Below are 26,649 nucleotides of genomic sequence, written 5' to 3'. Positions count from 1 at the left end.
CCTCTATATTTTAGAGATATTGAATGATGAATTTCAGAAAATGTTGTTTTTTTATTTTTCAAAATGGATATGTAGTGTTTTGGAATATAACTCTTCAAATGAATGTGCTGTCATAACTTTACAGCGGCTAAACACTCAGCAGACTCATATCCACTGCAGGCTTTTAAATCTCATCCTCCAGATACTCATTTATTTAATTCCAAAACTAACTGATGCAATTTCCAGAACAGCTGTTACACATATTTCTCCTCTCCTATCATCGCTGAGCTGTCTGAGAGGCTAAAGAATGACGCAGGAGGTTAAACTTGCCAGTTCTCTTCCCACTAGTTTGAAACTGCTTCTTTATCAACTGCCTCAGAGGGTAAAAATGGATGGGAGGAGATCTGCTGGACAGAACTTTGAGGGAGGAGATTGGGGTCGTGTCGGGATGTGAGAGATGTCCAGAATGAAGGAAGACAGGAAAGTAGCAGCTTATACATTAAATAGAGTTGATACTAGATAATGAGACGTGGGGAAGGTATAAATGGCAGATGAGTGAATAGCCAGTGATGCAGATTCGCACACCCTGCAGAATATATAGTCTCATGCTGGACTGTAAATGTGTAAATCTGTCAATAGTGATCATAGCAGCAGTTTTTCTGTATTTTGAATGATCTTCAGTAGAAAAAAGATGGTTTGCACTCAAAAAGCAGTAGGTTTTCCCAAACCTTTTGAGTTCTCAGTATGCTATTTTTAATTTTTAATTTATTTATAAATGCAGAAGAAACATCATTCAGAAATGTTTTGGCTAGTGCCTTCTTCAGTGTGGATGATGAACATGTATCTTTAATCTTTAAATATTTATTATTTATTGTATTTTCATCTATACTCTATTGTTTTTTGCAACAACGACCCAATTTCCCTTCAGGGATCAATAAACTTTATTTTTAAACTTTGGCATGATGGTACAGTTCCTACCACATGTGCATTACAATCAGGCAAATTGGAGTTTTAGTTCGCACAAACATTTGATTTCTCAGACTCAATCAATGACATTATTTCTGCCTCCAGAGCAGCTCTGCTTCCCAGGAATGTTTGTATTACTAAAACTCAATCTGCTAAAACCAGGGTGAAGGAGTTCAGCTGATTAAAGTTGAATCAGTTTAGTCTCCTCCTGAAACTGTGTTAAAAACTATGGTAAAAAATTAAAAGTCTTGCCTCCTAATGATGGCAAGACATCCCTCCCCTCCCCATGTTAGTATTATATTTTGCCCCTTACCCATGGCAGGCGTGCCAGACCCAGGAGTGCCTCCCAGCCTTGGGTCTGAAGTCAGACCGGCCGATGTTATGGATCTGGGAGGAGAAGCGGAGCAGGCGCCGGTGTCCGTAGGGCCAGTTGGCCTTGGCAGCAGATTTGGACAGGCAGTCCTCCTCGGCGGCGCAGTAGAGCATGTGCAGAGGGCGGTCCTCGATGTAAACCGTCTGCTGGACCAGCGGGGCGTTCAGGACCAGGTCAGAGGCCGCTGTGCAGAGTCACAATTAGGATCGCTTAAATCACAAGAAATCGGTTTCATATCGTCGTCATCTATTTGTGGCCGTACAGTGAATATAGAAATGCTGAATTATGCTTCTCCTATTCTCACTGTGGTAATATATCAGAATCAGAACCACTTTAAGTCCAGTAAATGTGCAGGAATTTGTCTTTGTGGGATTGCTGCAGAAACATTGACAACCTACAGAGTTTTATATTGCATACTGACAAATCATACAAGGGCAACAAGTACAAAGGAACACAAACTATATACAACTGACTATAAACAGTAATGGAAAGGATAGCACAGCCACATCAACTTTTAGCGGTGGTGGATGACTTGCATCAGCTGGATTTACACGACACTGACGGCTCAAAATCAGATTTTTCCACCTATGTGACACAGATCAGACCTGTAACAACGATAATGTAATACCTGCCAGATAATGTAATGTGTCAAAATGTATAAAATTACCCTCTAAATGGTTCTAAAATGTCATCAAACAATGTAATAAATCGCCACATAATGCAATAACAGCACATTATTATATGAACTGGTGATTATTATTTCATAAGGGGTGTAACATTTTTAACTGAAGATGCAACAATAATATTGATTGATAATATAATAACTCGAGTTATTACATTCTTAGTCAATATTATTATTACAGCATCAGTGAAATGTGTTACTTGGAACATTTTCCAGCAATTTATTAACAGGTTTTTATTACATTTTGGACCCACGTAGAGGGGAATTTTTATTACATTTTGACAAGTTATCACATTATCAGTTGCCTTTTGTTGCTGTAAAAACATATAAAACACAAGGAATCTGATATTTCTTTGTTTTTGCAGCAAGGGAAATGTTATCTCTTAGCCACATTAGGGACAAAAAGTCTGATTTGAGCCAGCAGTGGTTAATAAATCCAACTTTTAAAAAAGCCCCTCTGTTGTTTCACTCAGTGATTTCTCTCTTAAAATTGTTAATAAACTTAATATGGTCATGTTTAATCTTGTTATTTATTTATTTTCTCTCTCTCTCTTGGGGTGAGATGTTTTTATAAGGCCCTTGGAGATTCATTGTCTCAGAATAGTTTGTATTTCTTTTTTTTTTCTCCTCTTTTCTTCCATTCCAAGAAATGGGAACTCTAATCCTGGCTTGTGGGCTTCATCAGGGTCAGGCCACAAGCCGAAATGCGTTGGTCTAACAATAAAGTTGTTCTATATACTACATACGTTCTATATACTAAGTGTTGCTGGACTTTTGACCTTTTTAGACCTTTTTCCCTTCTCCATGCACCTTGGAAGTAGGTGAAGTTGTGCCAGAAACCCCTGCTCTGCTTCTACAACCCTAATCCTGGCAGCATTAGTGCCTTGCTCTACCTGTCTTATGTTATATGACTTGTGTGAGTCCTTCACTACAGTTGTTGTTACTCACTCTCGGAGCAGATGACCCCAGCGGCGAACTTTGCCGCTGCTTTCTGACAGCTGACGGTTTTGTGATGCTGGCACTGGCTCAGAGACATCTCGCTGCCTGTGCACTTCACTCCGCTCATAACCATCTCTGTCACGTTGCTGCTGTCCCAGTACCAGGTTTCCTTAGAAAAAGAAAAACACACAGACACACAAAGAAACACAGAACATGTATCTATCAGGAGATGATCGTTCACAAATGGAGCTACAAAAGAGTTAAATGTGATGATTTCATCCTGAAAAACAGATGTTCATGACTCATGTTGGCTGTTCGCTGAGGACACAATGTGATGAAGAGTTTATGATCACTGGAGAGCAATAACTTTGTTCACATACAGAAGGCGACTGAATAATCCTGTTGCCTGTTGGCTAGATGACTATTGAGAGGCCACTATAAAATTACACATAGAATTAGTATAAATAGATCAGCTGACCACTGGACACTGTATGTTTCTTACACAGAATGTATTTCCTATCATGATCAGTGTTTGGCATTCAGTTTCTTGCAATCCTTAAAGATAAGTATTCCATTACTTTAGATATTTGAAGAGTTCATTTCCAAAATGCTATATATCTATTTTGTAAAACATCATTAACATTATCAGTGAAGTTCATCACTGAATATCTCATAAGTCATCAAGTACCCCTGAAAGGAAAAATCCACACTCAGATACTCTTACACTGTTTTATATCATCGATCTGTGATGTTCAATCCATTCTAAGAGTTATAATATAAGTTTATAATGAAGTGCTGTAATTTATTGATGTACCCACTTTCCCTCAACCTGCCTCAGTCATCTACTTCTATTTGAGTCAGTGATTTCCTACGTTTCCCAGAATGCCTTTCAACAACTGGAAATATCTCGAAGTGATCCACTGGAATAAGAAAAATACACCAAACAACAAAATGGGCCCACAAATGCAAAGTACATCACCAATAGCTGTTCTTTTTAAGTGTTAAAGGGTTTTATTGTGGATTTTTCCTTTACAAAGTACAATATTTTGCTTTCATGTTGTGCTATAAATCATTTTAAAGCACAAAACTAAAGAATAGAGCGTCACTTTTTCCAAAGGTGGATATCTAATTTTGGAACAAAGCTCTTCATGTATATCTTTGGTCCTACTTACAGTGATGGCATGCATGGAGTAGCCCAGCCCTAGCTGCCTGCAAACCACCATGGCTTCCTTTGTGGTCCAGCCTGCGCTGCACACTGTGCCCCACTTGGACCCAACCTGAACCTGCACCCGGCCCTCATAAGTGGTCCGGCCGCCCACTATCCGGATCTGCAGAAATGTCCTGCTGGAAGTCAGTGAGGGGGGGACACACACCTCCTGTCCTGTCTCTGAACTGTCTGGGCTGATTCTACTGTTTTTCAGTTTTGTTGTTGAAGCAGCAGTGGGGTTAGTCTGTAGCTGAGGTGAACGTCAACATGGTTTCCAGATGAAGTCACCGCTTGGCCTGGTGGTGAATGGCTTTGAGTTTTATTAGAGGTTTGGTGTATGGCTGGTCTATCCATGTGGAACAGACCAGAACAGTATCTGATCCTCCCATGTAAACCAAACCTCTACTCCAAATGACAATTATAATATACTGTCATGTATTGAACACATGCATGCATGTTCAAGTATAATCCAAAAATAAACACACCATTGTGGAATATACTGTATATTAGCATGATAAATATATTTAAGGAATATATTTAAATGTTTTACCAATACTAGAAACAATTTAGTATTAGTAAAAAACATGTAAATGTAAATATATTCATTATATTTATCAAAATAATATATTCATGTTTAAACATACAAACACATATTATTTTTGGAATATATTTGAACGTAGATGCACATGTATGTTTGGTATTTAAAAAAAAAAAAATCTGTATACACACAGTGGCCACTTTATTAGGTACACCTCTCTGTTTATGCAGACAGCTCCTCCAGACAGAGTCACATCTAAATAAAGCGTACAGAAAGGGTCAAGAGGTTCAGTTACTGTTCAACTAAATGTTAAAATGGGTAAGATGTGTAACTGAAGTGCCACTGACCGTGTCATGATTTTCGTGCCAGAGGGGCTGGTTCTGGCATCTCAGACACAGCCGACCTCCTGGGATTTTCATTTTAGCTAGCTGACCTAATAAAGCGGCCACTGAGTGTACATGTCAGTATATTATATTTGCATATGTCAAATACGGCAAAAGGCAATCCCCCTGGTCAGGGCTCTGCTCTGCTCTTAGTGGGGTTAATGACCTACTTGCAGGCCGTGGTTAGCGTAGCCCAGGCCCATCTGCCTGCAGACCACCATGGCCTCCTTGGTGCCCCAGCCCTCTCCACAGATCAGGCCCCAGCTCTGGGTCCCGTTAGAGTCGGAGCCCATCACCTCCACACGACCCTCGTAACGAGTGCGTCCGCCCGTGGTCCGGATCTGTGTCGGGCAGAAGGGTTAGGAGGCACAAAGCAAAGCATAGATACACAAGGGCCAGGCAGGGACTTGTGGGGTAAAAACTCTGTCTTTATGTCTGTTAGCATTACAAAGTCTTTAATTCTTATGATTTTGCACAGCCAAATATCTTAAAGTCGACATGAAAAGCTAATCAAATACAGATTTTTAGATTTCATTCACTGGCAAGTTAAAAATATGTGACTTGGATTGGAAACTATAAACAGGAGAGGGAGTGGATCTTGCTAGAGTTTTTATCCCACTTAGCCCGGCCTCTCTGTGTGTATCTATAGGGAACATGGAAGAGTATGATCTGGTAAAATACAAACTGTACAACCAGGCATACTGTCTGTTAAAGGCATATTGCTGTTGTCATAAAAAAAACATATCAGCAAAAAATGAGTTTTTCAGGAAAATAAAAAAGAATGCTTATTTTCTCACTGTGTTTTTCAAACTATACAGTGGGGTTTTAGCAGGTTTCAATGGCCCAAGAATGAAAGTCAACACATACATAACAATGTAAACTTTCTATTCAAATAGAGAAAATAAAAACACAGAGATTGCAGTTGCTCTTTTTTCATGACAGCAGCAATTGTCTGGTCTGGAAGAAATGTTGGTTGAGAGTGAAGATGTGAGATTTCTGCACAGTGAAACTGTACTTGTTAGCTCTAAATCTCACATCTTTGTACAACCAGCAAAGAAAGTTAGAGCAGTAAACAAAAAAATAACTGAACAGATGGAGGGTAATGCAATAAATACAAGTTCTTTCCTATGCTACAGTTGTGCAGTTATCAGTACAAACCAAAAACAAAGGTGATGCAGTAAACCTATGCAGCCCTATTTTCACATATAGATCAGTGCAATAAATTCAGTATAAAACAATTAAATCGACTCTCTAACTTTTCCTGGAGCTGTCAACACACTTTTAAAATGAATGTAACATGTGAGTAAGCAGGTTCAGCTCTGACCGAGTTCTCCAGTCCCATGTACGGCACGTTGCAGCGGACCGCGGCGTCCTCCGTGTGCTGACAGTCCTCCGCCGTGATGTTTTTAAAGGGGCAGTTCCAGATGGACTTCTCCTGACCGAGGCACTTCACCTCGTTCATGTAGATCGGACCCATTCCTGGACAGAAGAGAGACACATAAACCCAGATGCATAAACCCTTTTTTTGTCTCCATCACTGCTGTGGTGTTTCTGCACTGCACTTCCCAGAGATCACCTGTCAATCAAACAGTGTGGGCGGGACTGTGACGTCTTTTTTCTTGGATTTTCTAGTTGATGCAGTTTGAGTTTCTCTTTTCTTTGTCTGTTCAGCCATGGTGGCTATCGCTGCTCATGCTAACTACCCAGTTCTTCTTCTTCTGTTTGTTCCGAACAAACTAGAAATGTAAAACACATCACTTCCGGGTGTTTAGAACCGCTAATACAAAAGCTTTCATGAACTGGATATAGATTTAATCACTATTGTGTTATATCACTCAATAGAGGGTAGCAAAGGACATTTATTTATATGAAAATGTCACAGATTATTACTTTAAAGATAAGAAAACTAACTATGACTAAATACACAAGATACACACTTGGTCTAGTGTTGGATGCATAGAACTTGGCTGTGATATTTGTGTGATTCTTGTTAAATTTTCTCTTGTTTTCATATACAGAACTGGTAGTTATGTATCCAATCTTGTATAGGAATGCCTTTCAAATTACTCGTACCTCTTGAAACGAATACATAGTGTATTTTTCAAGCTTTATTCATCCAAGGCAGGTTTACTGAACATGCATGCTCTTTGTCAGCATCACCCTGGTTTACATTTCACTCTGCTCTCACTCCATAACTAGGAGTCGCGGCACCTCGGCACCTCGGGACGATGCATTATACAATTCCCGTGAAAGGAATTCCTTCAGCGGCACACGTACGTTTCCAGCTTCGGTGACGTCTGGGAATGTTTCCGAGCCTGAAAATGTATAAAAACGCCGCAGCGGGGGTGGTCGGTCTGAAATCCCTCTACGTGCACAGCAGGCACGCCGCCGCCTCAAAGAGATTCTGTGATGAGTCCGCCCGGCCCACTTCCTCTGCGGTCGGAAACGTAATGTACAAACACGACGGCGGACATCGTTTCGGAGAACTGCCCTTCAAAAGGCCGCTTGTTTTTCCGCGGACGGGGATCTCGAGGCAAAATACCGTACACACCTCTATGTTCTTGGGGAGAATAAGTAATGAGGAACACACACACAAACATAAACACTTCACATTTTAGGCATTTAGCTGAGTGAGTTACAGCGAACAGGACGAGATTCAGTGTCTTGTTCTGGGACACTTAAGCAGGACACATGGGATCGAATCTAGCTTTTGGGGACGGGACAACCTCTCTAACGGCTAGACATGCAGCTGTACACATGTACACACACACACACACACGCATGTACGCAGACAAACACACACTTTCAAACAGGTTTCTGAAAAATGACTATACGGTTGTCAGAAGTTTAAAAGCAAGCCTAATACAGGTATAATTCATTCACAAGCAGATGTCTGCACAGCCACTCACCCACACACACACACACACACACACACACACACACACACACACACACACACACACTACTTCATTCAGCTTTAGGGTTCCCATCCTGTCTGCTTTCAGCCAACATTCACTCAGGAATTTGAGCCAGAATGGCTTTTCAGCCAAATTTCTAAGCTGTTTCCAACCAAATGAAGAAATTAATATGTGGGCGACTGTGTGTGTGTGTGTGTGTGTGTGTGTGTGTGTGTGCGTGTGCGTGCGTGTGTGTGTCCAGGAGGGATAAGCTAAAAGATGAATTGAAGAGTTTTGCTCTAAAAGGAAAAATCACCTACTAATACAGCTGGAATGAAAGATAAAACTCACCATTGAATTTTATTGCGTTTTTGTGACTATAATGAATTCTTACCTTTAGAGAATGTAATCAACTGTGTTTTTAAAATATTTAGTGAACATTAGATAGTAATTTATTCTCAAAATGGATATATAAACTTTTGGAGTAGAGTCTTTAATTTCCACTCACCTCAGTGTAAAATGGCCAGAAAAAGTCATTTTCATCTTAAAATAGATGACCTGTCACTCATGTGGAGGCCAGGCGGCTCTTTAAGGCACAAGCTGAACTTATTAAATACACTGCACCATTTTCAAGTGAAATGATCCACAGCCTATAGCTTCAATAACACAGATGGCTCTCTGCTCTCAGAAACGCCTCACTGATACTCAGGAATCACAAATACTCTGAAAAACTATGTACTAATGAATGGAGAACAATACCAGAGAATCATTTTCCCATTTTATAATCAGAGATGTAGTGGAGGGTAAACACACCTAATCTCAGTTTAGACACCTTTTCATTTCACTCACTATTATAAAATGAAATGAATCTCCAATATGAATTAATAGATAAGTGATGGCAAGTGGTATTAGACCGAGTAATGTAACATGAAAATCTGTCTATTCAATAATAATAATAACTGGGTCCAAAAAATGCCTTATTTTTCTGTAAATTTTGGTGGGTTTCTTTCTTTCTTTCTTTCTTTCTCTCTCTCCACACAGCATTCCTTTACTTCTTAAAACGGGCTCCAAATGAGGAATCCTTGCAGGAATGTGGACTTTATTGAGGTCAGATTGTCAGAGATGACCTGAGAGATTAGACAGGCAGCATGCGGACAGCTGATGACTGAACCGCTGTCTGAAGATAGTTATGAGCGCGGCTTGTCTCAGGTGTTTGGGTTCAGAGGGATTCCATACAAGAAAAATCACAGAATCCACCTTATTATGCTCCTAAACAGAAACAATACACAAAAAAGACGATGTTTTTGCACCTAGTGGTTCTTTATCATGTCTCAAAGTGAACATCTGATGCTATTATCGGATATCTAACAGTAGAAACACACTTTCCCCAGGTTCAGTCATATTGAGTAGTTGTAGTTTTATTATTAGTTTAATTATTATTATTATAAACCTGGCTTGGATGTCAGAGATGGGTTTGAGTAGATAACAATTTTCAATTCCTGATATAGTTGGAAAAAACGAATATATCTTTGTTAAACAGTGTATTTTCAGTAGGTTGTCATTCCTGAGGTGTTTGACAGAACAGTGAACAGTGGACTCTCCTGACCTTGTCCCATGCGGGCTCCGGTAAGAGCCTCCTTGGCGCTGCCGAAGCCCAGCTCCCTGCAGACGACGCTGGCCGACTGCAGGCTCCAGCGGTCGTCGCACACCGTCCCCCACTCGCTGTTCTTCAGCACCTCCACCCGGCCCTCGCCCAGCTTGGCTCCGCCCTTCAGCCTCACGTTGCTCTGGACGACACAGAGACGCAGAACATCACGTTTTTAATCCAAGGGTGGAACAAGAGAACATAGAGATGCCTGCCATTTCTGTGCTTTGTCTATTGGACTGCTAAATACCAACCAATCCTATCCCTAACCCTTTGTGTGAAAATCAGTATCAGTTTAAATTTTGACCATTTTCATGCCAAAATTACAAATATTAAGTGTTTCCCCAAGAGTTTTATTCTTGTCAGTGTGGAAAAGCCTCTGAAACAGCTTTTAGACCATCATGGGACACTAAAACTCTCCATTGAAACCTAGTTGGGTTAGCAGCTCCAGAGTTTCTCCTATTCGATGCTAGGGGAAACTCTGGGATACGTTACTGCCTTTAAATTAAGAACTAATTTACAAAGAACATGAAATGAATGAGTAAATTGTGCAAATAAAATTCCATTGCAGGTTTTCCAGACTGTATTTGTGTAGCTGCGGTCAGGGAGGAACCTCCATCATACACTGCAAAAAATGACAAGTTCTCAAGTGATTTTAACTTGTTTCCAGACCTATCAAGCTTATTTCATGATATTTCATATTTCATTATCTCACTGCACTGGCAGATAATCTTGCTGGTTTCAATAAATCTCACTTGATACATGCCAATATGACTTCTTTCAAGAAAACATCAGAAAATCTTGAAACAAGAAACTTTCTCCAAGACAATTTCACTTTTACCAAGTAAATGTCCTGAAACAAGTTACATTATCCTGAAAAAAGAAGTCAAAATTGTTTAAATAGGTAACATTATCTGCAAGTGCAGTACGATAATTTCACAAAAAAAATCCTAAAATAAGCTTGATAAGTCTGGATACAAGATAAAATAACTTAAGTTATTTTATCTTGTATCCAGACAGTTTTTGCAGCGTATCGGTGGTAGACGACATGACTGGCTGATACCTGACATTTACTGGCCCGATATACCGCTTTACCGATATAATGGTCGAATCCTATTTGAAACATATACAACTATGAAGTAAGTGAAGCATCTAGCATGAAGATAATGAGGATTATTGCCTGTGGAGTCTGGGTTAATGTTACTTTCCTCACTAATAGCTAAGCGCAGAAAAACCCCTAATTCCTATTCAGCCCTTGAGGACGACTTAATTCAGCCGCCCTGTAATTAAGAGATACTTTACCGAAGTTTTCATTTTCTTCTTCAAGGCGCTGTTCTGCGTGTACTGCGGCCCAGGCATGCAGCTGACCACGGCCGGCATGCCGCCCGCGCAGGCCGAGGTGGAGTTGGGCTTGGTGAACTCCAGCGGACAGGCGGCCAGGTGAACCTCCGTGCCCAGACAGGACACAGAGTGCAGGTGGAAGTGGTTCTTCTGACGCTCCAAATACAGCCTGCAGGGCGGAGACAGGGGCGGGGGAGGTCATGAACGAGTGAGTATTGAATGGATGAATACTTCAGTTTTACTTATACAGTGAAAATCAAAAACACGTCAGCATGCTGAGATGTGAAAGTGCACACAAGAATTATATTTTCACTGGCCCTTCTCAGAATGAATGAATGCATGAATTAATGGATAAACAAATGAATGAATAAATGAATGAATGAATGATTGAATGAATGAATGAATACTTCACTTGTGTTTAAACAGTGAAAATCAAAAGCATGACAGTATGCTGAGATGTAACTGTTTTTTTTAAAGTGCACATAAAAATTATATTTTTCATTGGCCTGCCTCAGAATGAATGAACGAATGAAAGAATGAATGAAAGAATGAATGAATGAATGAATGAATGAATGAATGAGTGAACAAATAAAAGAATACATGAATGAATGGATGAACAAATGAATAACTGATTGAATGAATGAATGAATCAGTGGACGAATGAAAGAATACATGAATGAATGGATGAACAAATGAATAACCGATTGAATGAATGAATGAATGAATGAATGAATGAATGAATGAACGAAACCAGGAATACACAATTCTTCTGCTCTACAAAGTAAAACTGAACACGTTTGCTTGCTTCTGAAAATGTTTTGGGTTTGTTTCAGGTCAACACAACACACACCCATCAATCCATGTTGCTAGTTAAAATATCTGAGTGTCACTCAGGTTCACACAGAATATCACAGATATTGTCTCAGTTGGCAAAAACATCAAAGTAATGTCACCAGTACTGCTGGACAATAAGAAATATTCACTGTTATATCTGAGAAGCCAAACATATGACCTGGAGTGGAGTGGGGATCGCCACTAAATCTGTGTTCAATAAAGTGGAAGAATAAACAAATCTAGAAATTAATTCAATCTGTGAAAACATTTATTCAAAGCCTGTAGCAAAATGGTTCTTTGAAATCAAACAAAAATGCTTGGGTAATGTGTGTGGTACATGCACACAGGCTATTCTGCACAACAATAAAATATGTACTTTTACTTTTTGGCTAAAATAACCCAGCAAACAAATAACTCTGTGTCTAATCCAGCGCAGGTTTCCATCAGATGAAATTACTGAATTTGTGAGGCATGTGGAAGCAGCGTGTGTGTGTGTGACTGTGTGTGACTGTGTGTGTCTCTTTTCAGACGGTTCATTCTCCCCATATGAATTTACCCGCTGAATTGTTTCTCCTCAGTTTACCTTTTGCCAGAGCCGCTCTGTTTAGACTTAGAGTTAGCTTTAGCTTTGGATGTCTGCCTGCAAGGTAAACACTGGTTAGACTGCACAGTTAGAGAAAGCAAATGAGCTGACAAACAGTGACAAATCTTAGTAACAAAGGTTACATGATGCACACACAGACATTGGAAAACTGTAACTGCACTCTTTAAAGGGACGGGGCATTTTCAACACATCCATGTTAAACATCCATCTACACTGGTGCCACTTTTCAGCTCAAAATATGCTAAAAAAAAATATACTGTGTTGAAAAGTAACAGATGTTTTGCCCCAACTAGACACACAGATGTGTTGAAAAGACAAATCCTCCTTAAGAGTGCATACAAAACACAAACTATGACAGAGAATCACATTACTTACACATTAATTACAGGATAATTATTAACATGTTGATTAGTACAAACTATGTTACTCTGATTGAACTATGAGATGCAAGAAGTGTCATGTGAACAAATGTGAACCTCGAGTTCCCACATCAACTTTGTTCCCTTATGGCATTTCTTTTTATTTTTGGGTGGGATGTTGGCACAGAGCTGGAAGATCCCTATATAGGCCTAATAATCAAAGCATGATGGTCATATAATAAAGCTTTATTACTTTATTACTTTATTACTGTACAGTCTAAGTCAGCAGGTTCTTAAACTTTTTGAGCACAGGACCCAAATGAGAAATTTAGCCTCTCATCCTGAGACAAGACCTAAATCATGCTGCTACTCTTGTCCAGACCTGGTTCAATTTGAATTTGCAAATTATTATTATTATCTTTTGCTTTAATCGAATTGGAGCAAAGACATCAGGAAGTCAACATGGCTGCCAGGCCTGGGGAAGTTAGTGGTTCTTAATGTTCTAGAAAGAAATGTGAGGATTTAGCATTTTATCAGATTCTAACAGGATGTTTTCAGTTTTGAGGCTGTTCAGGTGCCCGGGTCGTCGGCCCAGCTGCCCCTCCTGAACCCATGTTGAAGTATATTTTTGTCAAAGTCTTCACACTACAGTCGTCTGATTTTTAACCTCTATATTCAGAGAAAGTAATCCTTACTATTCGTTATCATTATTGGTTTGTTTTCGTCTCCTTACAGCCCCTGATGGGTGGGGTTTTACTATATCAGGACAATCCAGATAGTGCCATGTAAGCTGTCAATCACAGAAACAAATGGATTAACAAATAGTCTCTTCTTTCCTGTGATTGCCAAAACTTTGTGACTCTCATTGTCCCACGTGGCAAACCCCACCCATCTGGTGCTCCAAGCAGGCTAAAACAAATGCTGAGGATTATTTGTTCTTGTCATGTGGACTCAGAAGACTCCGGCCTGTGACCATTTTAGTTTAAGAACCCAGGGTGTTAAGTTATTGACCTCGTCCAAAAAAGCATGCCATGATAGGGAATGGGATTTCCAGCTGTTGCATTAGATTAGACAGACACTAATCCATGGAAAAATGAAGCCCCGGTCACTCACGCAGCACAGATTGACGACATCTGTCCCATCAAAACGCCATTAGCTAAGGATCCAAATCATAAAAAACACCCAATCAACCTTTTCTCTGCTGATAATATCTCTATATACAAATTCTTGTATATTTATTGTACTTGCCAATTAACAAATCTCAAATTTTAACTGGTTTGCGCATTAGATGTACTAGTTAGAAAACGTAAGAAATATTTATGTATATGCCATTGATCAGGTGTCAGCCTGTACAATCTGTGCCATGTGAGTGGAAATGTGAAAGAAGAAGAAGAAAACACCCCCAAAACAGACATAAAAAGAAAACTGAACCTCCAGACAAGACAACCATGAATTATAACTGGATAAAACGAAACTACGCAACCCATTCACATGCTGCACACATTAATAATACAATATTAGAAAGGAGGGAGGAAGGGGGACTAGCTTGAAAACAGGAGTGAAATGGTTATTTTCTACTTCTACAGGAAACCCACTGTCAGAAATACAGTGTGCGGGGGGGTGGGGGTGGGGGTGGGGGGGTGGGGTGTCGATCGACGGTGGGTTGTCCCGCTACAGTATACCTTCCACCGGCCGAAACATTAACCTTTGGCCTGGAGACCTTCTCTGCTGCTCGCTTTTTCAGACGTCTGCAACGGTGAAACAGCCAAATTCCATCACATACAGGGGGAGACACTACATGCACACACACACACATGCTATGTATATACACACACTGTCTCTGTGTCGCACGCACAAACATGCACTTACACACACACAGTTGACAGAAACGCATACACGCATTTTGCACACACACACACACACACACATTTCTGTAAGGTAAGGTACTGTAGTCTCAGCTTCAGTGAATGACATTTTTGACATTCCTCAGGTCTGCAGAGCTCGGGTTACGAAGCTGCTTCAGGTCGCCGAAATATAAGATGTCAAACTCAATTACAGAGTTATTTCAGCTATCCAACATCCAGCAGTGTGTTGGCCACAGAGTCTCATTAAGCAGCGACAATACCTCACAAGTATCTAGGCGTGTAATTGGAAGGTATGGAGACAAATCAGCCAAAAATAATAAAGGATTTATTGGCTGTTGGCGCAATGGAAATGCCATCAGTGCCACTGCTGTTTTGAAGTGAGATTTTGATCATCTGTGCAATAAAATCTGTCAGATTTCTCTCTTTTTAATTGATTTTTTTGAACATAAAGATCCCTATCAGTCTTTTCTGTTTCCCACCAACACATAGACTTGGATGACAACTACCTGAAACCTTTTAAAAATGCCTATATGCTTGTTTACTTTATCCCAAATATCTTACTTCTCCATGATAATGTTAAAATGTGTCATGTCAGTGGAGAGGTTTGAGCCAGACTGGCATGGACTCAGACAGGGAGGCAAACAGGATGATATAAAACCTGTCAAACAGAGAGTACTGTATGTATACGTATATTTATTCTTTGCACTGATTCGGCAAGCTGAGAAAATCTCCTGCATGAATCATTTGTTAACAGTTTTGAAAGGTCTCATGCAGCTGACTGATAAAGTGGGATTAGTGGGAAAAAATCTCTTTACTATCTACTGGCCAGCCACCTGGAAACTGCAGACCCATCCTTTTTTCATCACACACAATGAATACACATCGGGCATTTGGGCATATCTAACTTGATAACAGTCTACCAGTCTCTTGTTATGCCTGTTACCATTACAATTAATTAATTCTCACCATGTTACAGTCTGATGACAGTGGATGGAGCAAAATATGTAAACGGACTAACAAAAATACAAAAAAGTTGTTGAGTTTTCAATTTATTCTGAAATCAAGGTTGTTAGAAATGTGGTTGGACAGATCTATCGGTTTGCCAATATTGGCTTTGTATTGAATATCAGATATTGGCTGGATATGTCGACCATTGCAGATATTGATGGAGGTTCCTCCCTGGCCAAACCTGCAATGAAATTTTTCCTTTGCACTTTATTTCATTATGCAATTGTTTAATTATGTTTTATACAAATTGAATTCTTCATTTAAAGGCCTACCATTTAACAGGTGTGGGTGGGATAGAGGGGTTGGGGGGGTTAAATAACCGCTAACCATAAAAGTATTTCATTAGTCTGGGTTCAAATGGAGAGTTTTAGTGTCCCATGATGGTCTAATTGCTTTCAGAGGCTTTTCCACCCTGACAAGAATAACATTCTGGGGGAAACACACACAAATTTTCAGTCACATACCAGCAACTTTAGTCCAAAAATATCAGTATCAGCCTTCAAAAACCCATATCTGTTGAACCCTATTAGAAATATATATTATTTCTAAATGCTGGAAAACTACGCCTGGATTCAGAGTTATGAAGAGGTCAGAAAGTTATGAAAAGCTTATTCTCCATCTGCACACATACTAATAATTGATAAGCCCCCAAAAAAGGAGACTGGGGCTTTACAGTAACTTTGACAGCACAGAACAATTTGACTATTGATGCATGCAAGTTGGCTGCACTCCAGTTGTTGTAGTCTGTGCGTTGTGTGACCCCCCCCCCCCCCCCCCCCCCCCCCACAGGCCTTTCCCCCTCTCCCCCTCTCCCCAGCCTTCACACACGACTGAGAGAAAACACACATTTCCCCTCGTACTACTGTGAACCATCTGCACGAGACGAATAAAAAAAAGCCTTGGACTGGAGCGAAGGCCGGAATGTGAGCAGTCGTATTGGAAGGTTATATTGGGAAAACTGGAAACTGGAGGTCTGGAGAGCCCACCAATGAAACCTCCTGTCCTCAAACTCTGCAACGTACTCAATTTCATAACACATCTGAGCACTCTGTAAGCTGCAGCCCACATTTTGAATTTGTAAAATTGGCAATTGGACCATAAAATGCTTGATTCTACCCAAATATCCAATATTATTTGCTATTCTTGTCCCAGTGTGCATACGTTTATGCACACAGTAAGCTCAGATAGCTGAATATGAAAGCACCAAAGTCTTATTTTTTTATCAAAATATTCTAGTCATCTGTACAGTAAACAAGCTTTGGTGCATCATCATTCAGATCCTGTCTTTACATATCCAGAGTCCTGATATCTAGTATATTCTGCCTTTAATTAACTGTCAGCCTGTACCAGACAAAGGCAAAGCACTGCTGATGTGAAAACCCCATGGGACAAGACACACACATACACACACACTGGTCGGTAATTTTCCATCACCGCAGGCAGTTAACAATCTCTCCCTGGCTCCCTCTGCAAAGTAATAAACAAAAACCGAGAACACGAAATACGTGACCCCAACCGGGATACAAAAGAAGCATTTCTGTCTATCCCTAGAAAAACATAAACATCCTCCAAATGGAAGAGAAAAAAAAAAAGCCAGAAGACAAACAAGCAGAGGCTCAACCGAATGCTCCTGCCTGGGTCACATGTGCTGGTTGTAGCGCTGCAGTGCTGGCAGATGGGAGGGAGAGTCAGATCCATGGATAAGTTCACTATCATATCCGGTCTTTATCTGACAAAGACTAACAGCTTCCCAGACTGGAGAGAAACCAAAGAAGTGTCATACAGTACCAACAGGCTGCAGCACACATCCCATTGTGACTGTATGAGAAAGCTGTGAACAAAAAGTGGTGTGTGTGTCCTTTCTCGGCCACCTCAGGCACTTGGTCAGTAGCCTAATGTCCACTGTCGGTGCTGGGAATCGAACTAGCAACCTTTCGACTACTAGGACGCCTCCCAAACCAACCTACTAACATGTGAAAAAGAGGGATCCTACACATTTTCCATTTTAACATTCTCTACTTTTCCAGACCTTAAGTTACACCTTTATTGGTCTTTGGTCTTGGTCTTTTTTTTTTTTAATAACTTTAGGTGGATAATATTACTTGGCATTCAAAGCTTTGCTCAGGGGCAAGCAAATCACACAGTGATATTGAATGTCTAAAGTTTTTCCCAAACCTTTGGAAATTGTTTGACCTTTTGTTAAATTGTCCAATATTTTTCCATTCTTTCCAGACCTGCTAAGGAGACAAGCAATAAATTCCTTTTAAAGCTGCACTAGGCAAGATTTTTATGTTAAACTACACCTGTCTTATTAGCCCAAATCACAAAGTGGGGCTGCAATAGAGAAGAGCGTCCCATGCCCACTGATTAAGACGCCATAGATTCTCCCTATTTGCCTGCCGTGTGCAGTTTACTGACCTCACTGCACAGGATTTCTGGGTATTGAAGTTTTTTTTTTTTTTTTTTTTTTTTTCCACCTTTATTTATTCAGGTGGAGTTTCGGGTTGGGGTTAAGGGCCTTGCTCAAGGGCACCTCAGTGGTGGTAATGAGGGAGGGGCAAGCGCTGCTTTTCACTTTCCCCACCCAGATTTATCCTGCCAGTCCAGGGGATTGAACCGACAACCTTCCGGTCACAAGCTCGCTTCTCTAACCTTTAGGCCACCACTGCCCCAAGTTCCAAAGTTGCCTAGTGCAGCTTTAATCTCATCATCGAAACACTGTTTTTTACCTCATGGAAGTCAAGAGATTCACTTACTTGTAGAAATTCTTGTTGACTTTCCTCTCGTGTGGGAATCCCAGCATGCCGCAGACGACACGGGTGTTTTTGATCGTCCATCCCACGTCGCAGATCTGCGCCCAGCCGTCCTTGTACTTCACCTCCACCACGCCCTCCGTGACGGGCAGCTTCCTTTTCGCCATGACAACCACGGGCCGGAGCCGCACCTCCTCCACCCTGTTCTCATCCACCTGCGCCTGGTGGGAGCCAATCAGGGATGGCTGTCAGTTGATTCTCAATTACTTCAATTCAGGGATTAGATTTGCTTCAAAACTCAAAATCTGTAGCTCTGTAATAAAATGTGGCTTACATCTATAATTAAGTAATTCCCAATTATCAGTAAATAAAGTGTGTTGTCATTAGGCATTTTGAATTCACTGGATAAAAAATGAACTGTACACACAATACTTTGCTGGATTACACACCCAGATAAACCCATTTTAACTCAGTTTACTGCATTTTTATGCTGACATAAATCTTTATGATGTAAATTTATAGTACACATAACAGTAAGTAGTATCAAACTGATGTAAGTTATATGAGAATGGGGTCTTTTAAAGGGGAAAAAAGCATAAATTAATGCTTTTCTGGAAGATTTGTTGTCATATAGGTGGGTGTTTGCCTTACGATAATCACCACACACACACACACACACACACACACACACGCATACAGGTCTGTTGTGAAATACAGATGCTCAAATGAATTAAACCTTTAGAATGAAGCTGTGTTTTGACTGTTTTGACTGTTTCTATTCTCTCATGCTGAACACATCTATTAAAAACTTTTGAATGAGCGTAGCAGACGATCCCGTGAGTCACAGCCATTACAGAGAGTAATTTTGGATGCAGGAATCTAATCCTAACAGCTCATAAGTGGTAAACGTGACTATCTGTGATTGCCAGTAGTGCAGTGAGTCACCTCAGCTGCGGTTGGGTGGAAAATAAGCTGGCTGCGGTCTCAGATTGTTGTCTGGACGCCACATTTGACAGCCTGACTCGCAGCAACAGGCAGAAAGAGGGACAAAAGTTCTGTTTTTGAAAGTCTCCCCCTCCTCCTTCTCTTATAAACCCTTTTCTTTGTCAGATATGTAACAGCGATACCTTATCCAATCAGAATTTCAAGCTGTTCCCAGTGTATCTGTGGAGACGAGCCCCCAGTCTAACCTTGTTCCCCTCGGACCGGTCGGTCATAAAAACGGACAACAAAGAAGACAAACAGAAAACGTCGGGCAGCTGGAAAATGCTGTGCTGGAATCTCACCCAGCGGTGCTTTCTAAGTGTAAAATGAAATTTTTCCTTCCATTTTTTCAACCTTTATTTATCCAGGGAGGGTTTGCTTCACATTCATTCAGTCGTTCATTCACACGTAGGAGCGGTCCAGTCCAACCACAGTCTCCTACTGTTGGACACTGAATAACTACTGGAGCAGCTGGAGGTTCAGCGCTTGGCTAAAAGGCACCAACAGTCAGGCTGGGCAGTAATTCACTATTATCGTTTATCATATAGAATCATATCGTGATTTAATAATGGTATCAAGTTATCGTGATACACAATTCTGCTATCTAAATTAATGATAAAAAGCAGATACTAATTAAAATCTCAGATCAGAAACAAACTAGGGAATATTACTTCAAAATGATCAATGATTATTTAACATGTGATTTTGAATATGTTAGCAGATATAATTACATATATCAACGCAATTGCTTATTATCATGATATTCATATTTGTCCATATTGGCCAACCCAAACATGGTAGCTGCTGAAGGAGAAGACAACATCACTTGTCCTTTATCCCAGTCCAGAATGTCCCAGGCGGTCCTGGGATTTGAACCGCTGACCTGCAGGTCGTGACCCCACTTCTGTAGCCCTGAGGCTTCCACCAGCCCCTAAAACAATCTGTCAAAGGATGCGTTGCTTCTGTCTGTTATGCACCGACTGTCAGGCTTAGACAGTAACCAGCAGACTTGGAGAACCTGCTGCTTTTAACAGGCTCAGACCCACATGGTACAGACCAGAGCTAACTGGCACCATGTGTTCAGGAGGGTGAGCAGCTACAGGTGGAGCCGCACTGGAGCGTTAAATGTCTCCCATGTGGGTTCAGCCCTATAGAGTCTGTAGGCTGTGGAGCGGTAGGACTGCTGGTGCAAAGTGGTTAGCAAAGTGTTAGTGCAATAACAGGATTTATGGGGTAATAACAGCTCATTATCCTAACTAACTCAGAACTTTAATGATCATTTTGCTGCAATTGTGGCTTGATGTTGGGATGAGAAATAGTGTTAAAAGTCTCACACAGGCCAAAAAATATCTCTACTTTTTCTCTCTACTATTTTGGCAACTTGGTAATACAGTGTGCGAATTACGCCGAGCCCCTCTTTTTGCCAAAAGAAAGACTCAATAGTCAAAAACTGTAATGCCAATACATGCTCCAGTTCAATAAACTGAAGTCTTACAGTTGCTAAATTAGCGAGATAGATGCTCAAACAGAAAACAGCCGACTTAAACCATGCAACATTGTACACACAAATTTCAAAACAGCCACAGCAAGAGTTTAGAGAAATGGTTTAATCTACTGGAGGGGTGGTGGGGGGTTTATACAATAGACCCCCACCACCCTCAAGTTAGTTTCTTTCATCTTTATTAGGCTATTTTATCTAATTACTGAAAATGTAATCTCCCCAGATCCCCCAATAATTCACACCCTGCTTACATAACTTTGGTAACTTACATCGATGACGTTTGAGTCGACGAAGCCAGGAATCCTCTCGTCTTTGCACACGACCCCGGCGTCTTCGTCGTGGGTGCAGTCGCTGTTGCCCCAGCCTCGAGACTTACAGTTTTCGATGCTCTTCTCACCTCCGTTGCACAGGACGTTGTCCAGCCAGATTTTCCCTGCAGAGTCAGCAGACAGTCAGCGTGTGGCTCCAGCTCAGTCCCAGTCCCGGGCCGCCGGCCGGGGGAGAGGAGTGAGTCCAGGCCTGCAGGAGTGCTTGGTCGCTTGTAACATTGGTGTTCTTGCAGTTGAAGCTTATTCTACTGTTGCACTTAACTGTAGGATAAGCTGGATAAGAGCCTCAGCTAAATGCTTAAATATGTAAAGTGTGTTCCAGTGTGTTTAAAAATATTGATAAAAACAGGAGGGATTCTTATTTTGCCACACTTTGGTGAGATGTTTCCAATTTTTAGGCTATTTAGAAGGCTGGGAAGTCAAATCAAATGCTCGTTAACTTGGTCAAATAAGTTTTATGTGTATTTTTGTCAAGATTTGTACATAACAAAGTATTCATAATGACTGGTCTTGGTCAAATAGTATTTGCAAGTCTTTCTTAGTATTTGGTTTGACCTACTTGGAGTACCGGAGGGGGGGAGTTGCCAAATAGGACAATACGAGTGCCAAACTTCAGACTTTTAAAGTTAACTTGGCATACTTTTCTGTGACTGGCAACTTATTTGACATTATCTGAATAGCTCTGATGTGGCAAACAGCATCTGGTCCTCCAAATAGATTAAAACAAATACCATTCAACCTCTGTCTCACCATGATTATCATTTACAGCACCATACAGCTCCACCAACAAACACCACCAGTGTGTTGAGCCTGTAGGTGAATCTGGGGAAGTGGCTCAGGTAGCTCTCACCTTGGCCCTTGCCGTATTTGGCGCTGTGGGTCCAGCCGGTGGCGGAGACGAAGCCCAGCTGGCGGCAGAGCACGTTGGCGTTCGCCAGCGAGAAGTCGTCATCACAGATGGTTCCCCACTCTCCCTTGTAGAAGATCTCCACCCGCCCCTCGTTGTGTTTTCGGGGGTATCCTGCCAGCCTGAACTTTAGGCGTTCAGTCTGGGGCTGTGGGGAGGGGGTGGGGGAGGGGGCGGGGGAGGGGGAGGGCGTGGCTGTGGGCGGCGGTGTGGTCTGGGCGAAGCAGCAAGGCAGCCACACCCCGAACAGGAGGCTGAAGGCTAACCGGTGCCTGCGTCTTGACTTCTCCATCACTTCAGCTGCACACAGAGGAAAAGCAGACAGGCAGAGTCAGCTCAAGCCCAAGGATAAATAAGGAGGCTTTCTGTTGCTTCAGCTCTTCAGTAAATCAAAAGATCTTGGCCACATTCACGTAAATTTTACGAGATGTCGTTATCAATTTAGGAGGAGAGTGAGAGAGAGCCCAGCCTGCTCACCATGTGTTTCAAATACACAGAGTGAAGAAAATATCAGGAACGCCTGCTGTTTGCATGAAGCAGACGCACCAGGTGAATCCAGGTGAAACCAAGTTTGATCCATAAATTATTTAATCCTTTTGAGTCGACTTCAGCCGTGAAGGGGAGATGAATTTGATGGGAGAAGAGGGATTTGTAAGCTTTAAGACTATTGAGACATGGATTACAGAGGATATAACTAAATATTAGGAAGGGGCTAATATTTTGTATCTGTATCAAGCCATGACTAGGTAGAAGAAGAGTGGTTTTAATTGTGAGGCAAAGAACTTTTGGGTAAAGGACAGGATAGAAAAATAACCTTTTCATACACCAGTGACACTTTCACTATTTTACCTGAAAAAATAGGTTTTCAGAATGAAAAAGAAGCTCCAAAACATGGCTGGTACATGTCAAAGTGGACGAACTTACCAGCCACAGTGATAATGCTCTAGCCATTTGGCAGGCAGTAATTTCCCACTCTGGACTGCACCATCACATTATCACAGACATACAAAACAAATTGCGGTACACTCCTACAAACTCGGCTCCATATATTCTGCAGGCAGCCGGAGCTAAAAACCAAGAGGGCCGAAACAAAAGAGCTGAAAATATGCGCGGCACATGGATGACTGAGTAGGACTGATGCAGAGTGTAGAGTTGCTCCAGCAGTCTGATTCAAACCATCTGGTCAGTGTTTACTTGACTCTAATGGGTGGGAAGAATAACAGGGAACGTTTAAAAATACATCGGCCACAATGACCGCATAACCAACATGATCACAAAGTAGAAGGATATTTGAATGTTTGGGATATTTATGAAATCGACAGCTGCATATTTATGCTTATCCAATTCCACAGCTTCTCTATGAATAGTCCATGATATAAGTCCGGTGTTTTTCAATGTCTGTGTGCAAATACTCCATTACTTAGGACTTATTACTTAGGATTTATTTAGGAAGTTTGTCCTTTGGGTTAATATTCCTTCAAAGGAAACAAGATCTATCAGCATATTGATGTTTAACAAACATCAATATGCTGGAACAACCTTTTTGGATATGCACCAGGCCTAGAAAACACATTTATTTACAAGCTCTGTGATTTTTCCGGGCTTTCCATGAACCCTAGGAACCCTGAATTAAGTTTTATAATAAAAAAACAAATATGTGAGTATGTCCGCCAGGCCAATTCTTTCCAAAAGGCTCATTATCTGCTCTGAGTAATCGTTCTGGTATTTCTAATCTGCTTGACCCAGCAAGGCACCCTTACCCTGAAAAATTCACGAACTGTTCAGTCTGCCTTTTCTTAAACCTTCCTGTACAGCTCCATTAGGTCCTGAGAGCTGCATAGGCCTGCTATTGATAACCTGACAGCTACACTCCTTCTTCCAGGCTCCAGCCTTTCAGCAAGCGGGGGGTTTGTCCTGCAGAGACACACATACAGTAGTGTGGTGTGTTTGGACAGAGACCGCAAACTCCAGTTCCCCTTTCCAAAACATGTCTGAGACTGACTGCGTCGTCTGAGTCCAATTTCACAGTGGATGGAAGGACACACACATTCACAGAAAGGTTTGACCCATATGTTTTGCAGCAATATTCAATATCTTTAACTTAAACTTCTTTTTCATGCCAACAGTTTCCATGTAAACAGTGTTTCCCCCAGTATTTTATTCCCGTCAGGGTGGAAAAGCCTCTGAAAGCATTTAGACCATCATTAGACACTAAAGCTCATTAAAGGAAAAATCCACCCTAAAACATTTTAACAATGTTCCATTCCAAAAATCCATTTCTGGGTACATTTTGTTGTTTGGTGGTGTATTTGTCTTATTCCCGCGGATAACTGGTCAAACATAGACAATGTGACGTCACATCAAGATATTTCCAATGCAGCTACAATGGAGTTTGATAGCAGAAAATCTTCCACTGTCTAAAACATCAGCGGTAAACGTCAGGTTTTGGTGTCAGTCCCTCAGAATCAAAGAGCGAGGGGTTCTTTCTAGAGCCGCCATTTTGCACCAAGAGACGCTCAACAATCATACAGGGAGAAATCCATCGTAGAAGAGGAGAGAGACCAATTTCTCCACCCACAGGAGCAGAAAATAGACCAGAATGCAATGCAGCCTAAAAGACATGTCAGGTTTTGAGTAAGACCCCAATGGCCACAAACTAGTTATCTACCTACAGTATATTTATACGACCATACGCTCATCTTTGATTGAAAGCAACAAGTTCACGCCCCTTCTCTGTGGGTTGTTCAAAGGCATTCTGGGAAACGTAGGAAAACACTAACTGAAGTAGAAATAGACGAGGCACTTCATCACAAAATAACTCCTGCAATGCATTGAACATCACAGATTAATGATGTCTAATAGTATAAGAGAATCTGAGGATGTATTTTTTCTTTGAGGCAGGTTGACCCACTGCACCTACATCAGTATCGGAGCTGGACGACATGACCGACCGATATCTGATATTTAATAAAAGGCCAATATCGGCAAACCAATATATCGGTCTAACCCCAATTCATACCGAGTCCCTCTCTCTTTCTCTCTCTCTCTCTCACACACACTCAACTGTTTCTCTTCCTCTCTCGCCCCTCACCGAAGCGGAGACTCTCCATACCAATGTGCTCATGGATCAGGTCGTGTGAAAGGAGCAAATCAACCAGGCAGCAATTCTGTAGCTCAGTGTGGCTGTTTGCTCCGACACTTTGTTGTCCATCACAGTATCCGCCATGATGCACATATTCCCACCACACCGCACACTAACCCCTGAACACATCTGCTAATCAATGCCAGAAGTCTGCATCTCACTTTGTTTGCTTTTGTAAACTGAAACCAACCGGGAGTGAGAATTCCTCAGCAACACAAAAGCTTTGACTGCCTTGCTGCAGGATGTTTGTCCTCAAGTCAACTCTCTGAAACTGCTGTTCATTTAAACTATGGACATCAGATTAAGTAGAATGCAGAGAAGCAAAGTAATATTTCACATCAGGAAACAAAAAATGAAGTAGTTCAAAATAGGGCTGGGCGATGTGATTGAAATCAATATCATGACATCATAAGGATTTTGCTCGATATATCACGATATGGCTCAGATAATGCAAAATCACGTTAAATAATCCAATTAATGTTCATCCCATTGAACCAAATGGTAATGTTAGGTGTGATATCAAACAAAACTGAAATTTCCACATAATATTCCATAAAATGTTTCATGTTTTAAATCAAATTTGCTTGTTATCATCAATTTAGACAGCAGAATATATCCAGAATCACCATATCATCACGATATGATTCCACTGAAAGACGATAAACGATAATATCGAATTATCGCCCAGCACCGAGTTCAAAAGGGAAACACATGGGTGGCTGAATCTTTCCCGGAAATTCGGAGAAATTATAGTTTGGGATTTCTTGGCTTTCTAGAGCGAGAAGTGAAGAAACCATTTCTAAAAGGGTTCAGAGACACATCTAAAACCAGAACACAGTGATCAAATCTTTCTTTCTTTTCCAGACACAACAGTGAAATTCAACAGTTCTCATTTGCATGGCTGATTCCACTGATGGAGATGCATTTGGGATTTTACAGCCTGACCCAGACCGTCAGATATTAGCCTATATGGCACCAGGTCGGCCACTGAAAGCCATTCATACTCTTTTTCCAGGTCACTATTTGGCAAAGGGGAGATATTTTGTTTCCTGTTGTAACATTCCTCACATTTAATATTCTGCATCCTGAAATTGCCCAGAGAAAGAGTCTCTGTTTAAATAGCAACTGGAAATTATAGAAGTATTGCTGCAGATGGAGTTTGATTTAATATAAAGCAACATTATAGCACAAAGCTGCCTTAAGAATTATTAAAGCATTATGGCAATACATTATATAACCTACTGTACACAGATCTTTTAATAACCAAACCATAGGATAAGTTTATTATATCTGTCTTAGTCTTTTCTTCCAAATAAGAGAGTTTAAATGTTGAATCACACCGAAATCACTTGTAAAAAAAAAAAGTTCATTTTCCCAACTGAATCACGACTCCCTCCTGACATTTCACTTCAC

General features: G+C 41.0%; 1 protein-coding gene across 4 annotated transcripts in view; it reads right to left on the bottom strand.

Moving 5' to 3' along the window:
* The window catches only part of loxl3b (lysyl oxidase-like 3b), a 30,203-nt gene that overhangs the window by 3,285 nt on the left and 269 nt on the right, over positions 1–26,649 (bottom strand). Inside the window, exons 2-13 of one of the 4 annotated variants that reach the window (XM_078289538.1) lie at positions 22,038–22,394; positions 21,128–21,291; positions 18,377–18,594; positions 14,430–14,495; positions 12,368–12,424; positions 10,912–11,119; positions 9,571–9,751; positions 6,392–6,546; positions 5,238–5,408; positions 4,112–4,267; positions 2,949–3,108; positions 1,259–1,502 (exon numbers count right to left, since the gene is read on the bottom strand). In XM_078289538.1, the coding sequence (XP_078145664.1) occupies positions 1,259–1,502; positions 2,949–3,108; positions 4,112–4,267; positions 5,238–5,408; positions 6,392–6,546; positions 9,571–9,751; positions 10,912–11,119; positions 12,368–12,424; positions 14,430–14,495; positions 18,377–18,594; positions 21,128–21,291; positions 22,038–22,386 (2,129 nt within the window). In that variant the 5' untranslated portion in view covers positions 22,387–22,394. The remainder of the gene's footprint in view (positions 1–1,258; positions 1,503–2,948; positions 3,109–4,111; positions 4,268–5,237; positions 5,409–6,391; positions 6,547–9,570; positions 9,752–10,911; positions 11,120–12,367; positions 12,425–14,429; positions 14,496–18,376; positions 18,595–21,127; positions 21,292–22,037; positions 22,395–26,649) is intronic. The other 3 variants (XM_078289535.1, XM_078289536.1, XM_078289537.1) reach the window with 3 other exon arrangements.

Source organism: Centroberyx gerrardi, chromosome 17 (genome assembly GCF_048128805.1).
Source record: "Centroberyx gerrardi isolate f3 chromosome 17, fCenGer3.hap1.cur.20231027, whole genome shotgun sequence".
Lineage (NCBI taxonomy): Eukaryota > Metazoa > Chordata > Actinopteri > Beryciformes > Berycidae > Centroberyx > Centroberyx gerrardi.
The sequence above is the reverse complement of the archived record's forward strand: the minus strand, read 5'-3'. Positions and strand labels throughout refer to the sequence as shown.